At 35.6% G+C, this 9,917-nt stretch overlaps 1 protein-coding gene across 1 annotated transcript in view; it reads left to right on the top strand.

Annotated features, from left to right (window-relative positions):
• Window positions 1-1,623: 1,623 nt before the first annotated feature.
• Window positions 1,624-9,917, top strand: part of Bmpr2 (bone morphogenetic protein receptor, type II (serine/threonine kinase)) — a gene marked incomplete at its 5' end in the record, with an annotated part of 79,901 nt that continues 71,607 nt past the window's right edge. The window contains 2 exon segments of the mRNA XM_013520738.1: window positions 1,624-1,794; window positions 4,022-4,192. Coding sequence (XP_013376192.1) covers window positions 1,624-1,794; window positions 4,022-4,192 — 342 coding nt within the window.

The raw sequence follows: 9,917 nt of genomic DNA, 5'->3' as shown, positions 1-9,917 counted from the left end.
GGCAGGCCGATGTATAAAAGTTGGCTTGGGCACAAGCTGTTGGCTTTTTTCATTTCTTCTCCAGAGTTCTTAGTTTTGTTCAAAAACATTAATCAATCATCTCCCTTGCTAAAGTGCAATTTTATTAGATTTAGTATCCTGGCTAGTCCAGCACATTAGGAAGTTCGACTTTAAGAAGTCAAAAAAAAGGGCCAGGGATATAGCTTAGCAGCATAGCACCTGCCCGGCAAGTACGAGGCTCTGAGTTTAATTCCCGGTATCAAAATGAAAAAAGTCAAATAAAAGTCAAGTATTGCTTTTAATAACCTTTACTTCTTTGGTAGTCTTGACAGTGTTGAGTCAGGAAGTGTGGTGGCACATGACTGTAAGGCAGGAGGCTAAGGCAGGAGGATCACTGTGAGTTGGAGACCAGCCTGCACTACAAAGTGAGTTCAAGGCCCTTGAAGTGCGTAGTGAAACCCTGTCTCAGAAAGACAAAAACAAAACAAAATAGTGTTGGTAAATAATTTGTTAGCTTATAAATTTTGTGGCAAATGTTTCCTTCCTCCCTCCCTCCCTCCCTCCCTCCCTTCCTTCCTTCCTTCCTTCCTGTCTCACTTTGTAGTTCAGGATTGGCCTTGGACTCACTGTGTAGCCCAGGCTGGCCTTGAACTCACAGCGATCCTCCTGCCTCAGCCTCTCAAGTACTGGGAGATAACAGGTGTGCACCACCTTGACTGGCATAGTAAACATTCTGTAGAAATCAGTTAAATTAGATTATGTGTGAATGGAGACGGATAAATTGGCATTAAAATTACGTTAGGTTCTCTTCAGTAAAGAAACTGTTGAGTAGTTCTTCTGGCTAGTATATTAGTATTTTCAGTAATGGAGTGTCATTTTCTTCTTGACTACTAATAGACTTATTGTTTAAAAAAGATTTAATAAAGTCTGCCTTGAAATTTACTCATTGTCAGTGAAGAATTTCATGATTTTTTTTCTTTGTGGGTAAGTGTAGAGTTTTGTAATCCTTATTACCTCAATCCAAGTTTAGAGCAGAAGTGTCACTCCAGAAAGAAAGCATGTGCCCCTGTGTAGCCATTTAGATTCTTAGTTTTACCATGCTTAATCACTTTTTGCAGTCCAGTATATGATAAAAACTGAGTAGTACATGAGGTTTCTAAGGTTATTTGTTTAAAAAGTTCATTTAGAACATGAACATTTTATTTGATATTTCTTTATTTGCACACCAGAAGTATTTAATGAGAGAAAAAATATTAATAATATGCGTAAAATGGATTGCTTTTGGGAAATGAATTTCAAGATTTACTTCTTGTTTGAATGCTACAAATTAGGGCTGGGGATGTAGCTCAGCCCCACAAGTGCCTGCCTGGCAAGCGCAAGGTCCTGAGTTCGGTTCCCTGTACCAAAAAAAAAAAAAAAAAAAGAATGCTACAAATTAACCAATACATAGAAGGAAGTTATTGAATAAATTTATAATATTAAAAATTTAATCAGTAATTTGAATTTGAAGGATTTAGTAGGGAAATGTGTAGTGTCATTCAAATAAGACTAAGATTTTATATGCTATTTTGCAGAAATTATCGTAAAATTAACTTATCATTGTGTTGTTTTTCTTTATTTTAGCTTCCCAGAATCAAGAACGGCTATGTGCATTTAAAGATCCATATCAACAAGATCTTGGGATAGGTGAGAGTCGAATCTCTCATGAAAATGGAACAGTGCTATGTTCGAAGGGTAGCACGTGCTATGGCCTTTGGGAGAAGTCGAAAGGGGACATAAATCTTGTAAAACAAGGCAAGTAATACTTTTCTTATGTGAAATAGATTTGTTTCATATAATTGAAGCTTATCTAAAAAAGACATAGGGGCCAAAGGTGTAGCTCAGTGGCACAGCACCTGCCTGGAAAGTGCAAGGTCCTGAGTTCAATTCCCAGTTCCAAAAAAAAAAAAAAAGGCATAGAGGAATCCTCTCCAGAAAAATAATACATTTAAAAGTGTGTATGTTCACTGGTGAGGAGGTAATATGCTATTTTTGACAACCCTTAGGCTGTAACTACTTATTAGATCCTTCTTGCATATCTCTGTCTTCCTGAGAAACCACTTTGAAGATACCACCACGTATTACAGCAGCCATTGATATTTTCCTACTAATCTATCCATAACTGTGTTAAGTTTGTAATGTTCCTATCCTATTTCATAATGTATGTTTATTATTATGTGTTTCCTACAACAACCATTGAGAATAGTTAATGATTTTTCAATAGGTCACTCATGTATAGCTCTATTTATTTTCTTCAGAAGCCACTTTGAAGATACCAAAGTATAGCACAACAGCTCTTGATAATCTCTTACCTCTTTTGTCTCTAACTCACTATTATTTGTCTATTTGTTTTCCTGAGAAACTATTTTGTAGATAATAATATGTAAAACGATAACCATTGATAATTTCCTACCATTTTGTCTGTAATTTGCTAAGTCCCCCCTATTATTATGTTACTCTTCTTTTATTCTTTAAAAAAAAATAAAAATAAAAATAAAAGTGTGTGTGTATCCTTATCTAGATCCACCCTTAAGCTACAGATTTGTAAAGGAAAAACATTTTAGCTTCTTTTAATAACATCCTTATTATTATAATGTTGATACATGCTCAAATAATATTTTAAAGATACAGCTGCAACAAAAGGAAGTCTGTAATTCCATACTGTTTTTTAAAATTAATTTTATTGGTATTCTTCTATATACATAATGATCACATTCATCATAGGAAATTTGTACCTGTATTTTTATTTATTTATTTTTTTTAGACAGGGTCTCACTATGTAGCTCAGGCTGGCCTTAAACTTGTGTTGATCTTCCTGCCTCACCCTCCTGAGTGCTGGGCTTAACAGGTATATGTCACCACACCCAGCCTACAATTCCGTGCTCTTAAAAAGTGTTTTTATTTTCTTAGTTTATCCTCTTCAGGTGTATGTTCTCCCCCTCTGACCTTTTTTTTTTTTGTACTGGAAATCGAACGCAGGATTTTGTGCATGCCAGGCAAGCACTGTGCTGCTGAGCTGTATCCCCAGCTTCAGGTATATTATCTGTGTACCTTTACATTTATATGCACATGTATTTTCTTTTTTTCAAAATTAGGGTACTGCTGTAGAAATAATTTCACATCCTTTTTTCTCTGTGTCTTTAGCCTCTGAAAACATTTTTAACGTCTGCACATTTCATTTTTTACATGTATCATGGTTCCCTCATACATTTTAGACATAAGAAACATTGGTCATTTTCAGATTTTCACTGTAGTTAGTATGCAGTAAACAACTTTGAACGTAGATCTCTATATTCAGTTGTTCCTTAAAATAGATTCCTTGCTGTAGAAATACTAGATTATAAAACATCTGAGTATTTTAAGGATCTGCATAAGAATTGCCTTGTGGCTTTCCAGAAATATTATCATTTCTCTTCCTTCTGGGATTGTGTGAGTGTGTCTGTGTCATTGAATCCTTACTATGATGGCATATTATTTTTAAACCTAGAACAGTTTAATTGCTAACCTTATTGGTGCTTTAATAATTTTTAAGTTAATGATATAATTAAACATTTTGCTGGTGCCTTTTTCTCCTTGTGAAATGTCTGTTGTATTTTTTGCCATTTTTTTTTATTGATTTGCAATATTGTTTTCATTTGTATATATGTTCATATTCATTGTAATTAGTTCTTATTTTGTGTTTTCCTTTTAAAATTTTTTTATATTGCTAGTATATGTTTGGAATTCATGCAGTTTATAGTCATCTTGGGGAGTGCTTACATGTACATATTAATAGTTTTTTTTTTTTTTAAATCCCCTTTCCTTTCCCTCCCCCCTCCCCTCATCTGGTTCCCCTTTCCTCTTTTTTGTATTTGTTATTATTTGTCTTAACTCATGTGATGGCATATAGTGTTTACATTAATTGGGGTTATTAGGTTCCTGTCCTTTCAGTTTTCTTTATCATATCGTCTCCTAACATAGTTATATTAATACTGCTTTTTAGGATGTTGGTCTCACATTGGAGATCCCCAAGAGTGTCACTATGAAGAATGTGTAGTAACTACTACCCCCTCCTCAATTCAGAATGGAACATACCGCTTTTGCTGCTGTAGCGCAGATTTATGCAATGTCAACTTTACTGAGAATTTTCCACCTCCTGACACAACTCCACTCAGTAAGTAGTTAAAGTGAGAATTCTTTGTAATTCTTTTTTCCAGAGATTTGGAAAGTGTATAACAAACATTCAGGGTTAACAGGAGTGAGAGGAATGTTCTGGCGTTACACTGTGATACCTAACGAACATTTGAAATCCAAGAGAGATGCATCACCACTGAGAATGCATCAACATATTGCCAAATAAGTTGATGTCAAAATATAGTACTACTGTGGAGGAGAATTTGGCGATATCAAGAATACTACACCTGCACTCAGTGGCATGCCTGTAGTCCTAGCTACTTGCGAGGCTGAAGCAAAAAGATCACTTGATCCCAAGAGTTCACAGCCAGCCTGGCAACACAGACCCTGTCTAAAAATAAGACAGAACAAATCAAAATAAGCAACCCTAGAAAACTAAATGTGTGCTTTTCCACTTTGAATTCCCATTTCTAGAAAATTATCTGGAAGATAATCTTCAACGGTATGAAGATACGTATACACAACTATTGATTGTAGTATTATTTTTAACTGCATAATATTGGAAACTACATGAAAGTCCACAAAGACATAGTATTTTATTGATTGATTGATTGGTGGTCTTTTGGGGATGGGGTTTCACTATATAATTCAGGCTGGCCCCGAACTTGGAGTGATCCTCCTGCCTCAGCCTCCTGACTGCTGGGATTACAGGCATGTGCCACCATACCTTATCTTACACAGTTATTTTAAATGCATGAAGATATATACATGCAGTAGATACTAACAATATCGCTATAAGTAAAAAATAACTAAGATCTCTGTTAACTGATATAGTGTGATTACTAGACATAATGTTAGATGTAAACAAGCATACAGTGTATCATACAGTGTCTTTTATGTAAGGCAAAGGGATATGAAAAATTATATTTGTTATCTGTTTATCACTACAAAAGCAGGTAAAAACATGTCAGAAAATAATGAAGTTGGTTACTTACAAGGAATGAAAGGACACCTTTTGATATGCATAAAATAAAGTTAAATCATTGAAGATGAGAGGGCAAAAAAAACCCCACAAACTGAAAAAACAAATGAATCCAGTTGAATTTCATATACATACAGTAATCACAGTGGAGGAGAAAAGGAAGAACTAACCCAAATAATTCACAAACATAGTATTTGACTATAATTGTCTTCCTTTTGGGCAAGATGGGATATAAAGAGTCGGATGGAGAATTATAAATAAATCGTGAGCTCTTTTTAGATTTGATTTTTTGTAGTATGGGCAAAGCAGTTCCAAAACAGTGGTAGGATTAAGAAAATCGTGATGATCTTAAAAACCAGTATTCTTGCTGGTACGTTAAGTTATAGAAGACCAAAGAGAAGCCTATGCAAGTAAATTACAGTTAGAGTTACTGGTATGGTCATAGGACTTTAAAAATATGTATGTTTCACATGTATGTTTATGTGGCTGTGTATATAATATATATTCATGTGTGTATGTATTGGTATATATATATGTATATACACAGACTTTCTTTGGTGGTAGTGAGGCTCAAACTTAATGACATCACATATGCTGAACATGTGCTCTACACACAGCTACACCCCCAGATCTCATACATATATTTCTTATCTGTATTTGTTAGGAAGAACAAGAACCCAAAGTACCCCATGCCAATAAGCATGCATAATGGCCAAATCTTAGTCTCCAGTACCATTCTAAACTAAAAGAGATGGAGGGCTCCTTGAGAGAAAATAATCCCAGAATGAGAATAGGATAGCTATAAAATAAGCATGAACTATACTGCTAGTAAGGAAAATAGTCCCCAAAAATACGACGGGAACTTGTCACAACTTGTTGGCTAAGTCTGAGTCAATTTGAGTGCTAAATTAAATTCAGTAATGAATTATAAATCATTGGAAGGAAAATGAATTCATAAGTAGACTGTCATTATTGAACCGACAATGGAATGATTCAAACAACGAAAGAAAACACTGCATATATGTGTAGATGTGTAGAAAGAGAAAATTGTAAAGCAAATGGAAAAAAATGGTAACAATAGATAAATCTGGATAAAGGTACACAGTATAGTATTTTATTTCTTTTTGTACTTGCAATTATTAAGTTTTAAGTGATTTCCAAATAAAACATTTTAAAGTTTAAAAGGTTTTTTGTCTTGTTTTATTTTGTTTTTTGTCTCTTTGAGACAGGGTTTCACTATTCAGTTCAGCCTTGCCTTGAACTGTGTTTGTAATCCAAGCTGGCCTTCAACACACAGTGATCCTTCCACCTCAGCCCTACAAGTGCTGAGGATTACAGGGGTGCGCCACCACGCCCAGCCAAGTTTGTTTTTTTATTTTTAATTAATTAAATAAATTTATTCATTTATTTATTTTGAGACAGAGTCTTGGTATGTGGTCCAGGTTGGCCTTGAACCTCATGGCAGTTCTACATCAGCCTCCCAAGTGCTAGGATTACAGGCATCAATGACCATGCCTGGCTAAGTTAAAAAGTTTTTAAAACTTGAAATATAGCACATTTTAAGAATTCTCAGTCAACAAATTGTATTAGTTTATACTCTGGAATTTTGTATTCTAGATTATTTCCTTTGACCAGATAGAAAGTGATAGGAAGTTTTCTGCCTGAGATTTCTGCCTACTCACGGCCATTAGATTTACTGAAAGATTGTACTGAATTGGATACATTTCCTCACACAAAATAGTTTTTACATACGCATCTGGCTAGATGAAGAGGAGGATTCTCAGAGATATTACAATGTTAGATTGTGACGTGGATCTTGGTTCGCTGTTCTGAGTATTGCCAGCTGCCGACTCCTTGCTCAGTAAAAAGAACTATAGTCAAAGTGTTCAACTAAACTGCTCTAACTTGGGAGTTTAGTCCAGTTTATGTACTTTGTTCTTCAAACAAAAAAATTAAGTCATTGAAGTTAGCAAATGAGATGAATATTGGCTTTTACATGAATCGCAAGAAAAATAACCCTGAAAGATACATTTAGCCTGCAAACGCTGTATTTAATCAAAATAAAACAATTTTAAGTATTGAAGTTTAAAGAAATACAATATAAAATTAAGAAGCAGAGCTTTTTGTTCATGCTCATATAATAAGAAAGTTTAGTGATTTTTTTCTTCAAAATTTTGTTTAAAAAGTACATTTTATTTCATTTTTTTTAAAAGTACATTTTAAAATTACTAGAAAGGCAGGCATGATGGCATATGCCTATAATCTCAGCCCTCAGGAGGTGAAGGCAAGAGAATCACTGTAAGTTTGAGGCCAGCCTGAACTAGATAGCGGAACCTTATCTCAAAAAGATGGGGGAAAAATACTAGAAATTAGTGGAAATTTGGATTTTTTTTTTTTTTTTTTTTTTTTTGAGACAGGGTCTTGATATGTAGTTCAGGTTGGCCCTGAACTCACTATGTAGTCCAGGCTGGCTTCAAACTTGCTGCGATCCTCCTGCTACAGCCTCCTGAGTGCTGGAATTACCAGCATGCATCACCATGCCCAGCACAAATGCTTCCCTTTTTTTTTTTTGGTACTGGGAATCGAACTCAGGACCTTGCACTTGCCAGGCAGGTGCTTGTGCTGCTGGGCTATATCCCTGACGCTCATGTGGTACGAACTTATCAAAAATAAAGGGATAGTGTTAGGTGACTGTTGGTGAATAACATTACATATTATTTCTATAGTTTTGAATCATTTGATTCTTTAAAGTGTGCATATAATTGTGTGTTACTTATATAAAGTAATTTTTTTGAGAAAGCTCTATTGCCTGATTTTCTACTATTTACTCTATCTAAGGAATGTTATTCCTGATGGGGTAAACCTAGTTATAAGCTTTCACTTTAGTACTCAATGTGTGCCAGACACCGTTCTTTTGTGTATTATATTTATTAAATTTTAAATTTCACTTGTAGAAAACACTATGAAACAGTTACCTCTGTATTATTACCTTACATTGAGGGCACTGAGGCACAGTATGTAATTTACACAAAGTTACATAGCTTATAAGTGGTGGAATCTAGTATTCAAACTCAGGTGTTCTGGCTCCAGAGTATGTGTTAGTTTCTGTTACTCTCTATATATAAGTAGTATATTTGTTTTGTTTGGGGGGGCAAGAGTTTTTTCTAAATGGGTGATCATATTTCCTAAGGGAGCTACCATGATTTTCACTATATCTGCATATAATTAAGTTTTGGAAAATATTTTTTGTTATTTATATGATATGTTACTTTATTAATATTTCCTTCAAATCAGCTCATTAAAAGTGTACATATTTTGAAGGGAAATTTTCCATTATTAATATATTTTAGAATATGTGATACCAAAGCGAGCACTCCCTTATTACTATAAATGGAAAACTAGTATCATAAGTAGAAGGTAGCTTTATTTAAAAACAAATAGATGAAAACAAAACTGTATCAAATAACTAGATGTTGTTGCTTGCCAAAATATCTGAAACTTGCTTTCTGTGTTGAGAGAATGAAGATTACCACCATGTTGAGATTTTCATCTCAATAATCAGATAAGAAAAAAAACAGAACTTCACTTTGAGGCCAGGTTGGGCTACACAGTGAGTTCAAGACCAGCCTGAACTACATAGCAAGACCCTGTTTCAAAAAAACAAAAATAAAAAGAGTTACTATTTGAGAGGAGAGGAGCAAGGTAGATAGGTGGATATGGGTTTGAATTGGCAGTCAGTAGTACAGAGCTAGCAAAACTTCAGAAAGAAAATTAGGTAACTGTCATAGTTTGGGGCTTATTGCAAGGTGAACAATACAATACAGGACACATATTTTGTAAGATTATCTATAATAGTCACCCAAAAAATCATATACAAGAGAGTGCAGGCAATCTGTCCACACAGTAAAGATCCAAGGATCCAGCTGAGGACCTGAATCTGGCAGTAATGTCCTGCATGAGTCCAGCTGAAGACCTAGAGCCCATAACAGTGCCTCCCATGAGTCCAACTAGAGGCCTAGAGCCTACAACAATGTCTCATGCAGGCCTGTTTTCACCGATCTGCACTGGGAAGGCCCAAAAGTCAGTGGTGGAATCTAGAAAGTCTGTGCCAGTGGGATGAAGGATCTGTGTGCTAGCAGGCTGAAGGATCTACACTGGAGTCAGGAAGCAGTGCTCAAAGTAAGAACCAGAGCTCCCTGGAAAGGTACCACAGCCATCCTCAACAACAGTGAGGTCCTGAGCTCCTCTGATGATCAGGAGGGCCGAGTTCCCATCAGGAAAACCAATGCAGAAAGCTTCTCCAGGAGACTAGCAGTGCACCATCTTCCCCTCCAGAGCCAGGAAGCGATGCTCAGAGTGAGGACCAGAGGTCCCCCAAAGTAGAGGATGAAAACAGCCAAGTTCATCAGGAAAGCTAGCATGACAAGCTCCTCTAAAAGAACCAATAGCTCCTTATAGCTTCTACCAGCTCCCAGCAGCCTTTACCTCTTCTCCAATTCTGCCTGTTATGCTGCTGGCAGCTATCCTCAGATGGGCCTCCCACTCCCAGCACCATGTTTACTTAGTTCAGCTGGATGTTACCAGTTGACCACCAGTTGTCAATCCACTACACTAACCAATACCAATAATGTGTAAATAGAATCTTGTTAATACTGCATTGCGGAATTAGTATTTCCCTAAAGTGTAGATACTTTTCTCTTTCTTGTTTACCTCTTCTAAATTAACACTTTAGTAAGTATAAAGACAACACATTTTGTTTGCTTCTTGAAGTAATAATAACCAA

The sequence above is a fragment of the Chinchilla lanigera genome, unplaced genomic scaffold (assembly GCF_000276665.1).
Source record: "Chinchilla lanigera isolate Chin_1 unplaced genomic scaffold, ChiLan1.0 scaffold00056, whole genome shotgun sequence".
In the NCBI taxonomy this organism is placed as follows: Eukaryota; Metazoa; Chordata; class Mammalia; order Rodentia; family Chinchillidae; genus Chinchilla; species Chinchilla lanigera.
Note: the sequence above shows the minus strand (reverse complement) of the source record. Positions and strands in the feature narration are given on the sequence as shown.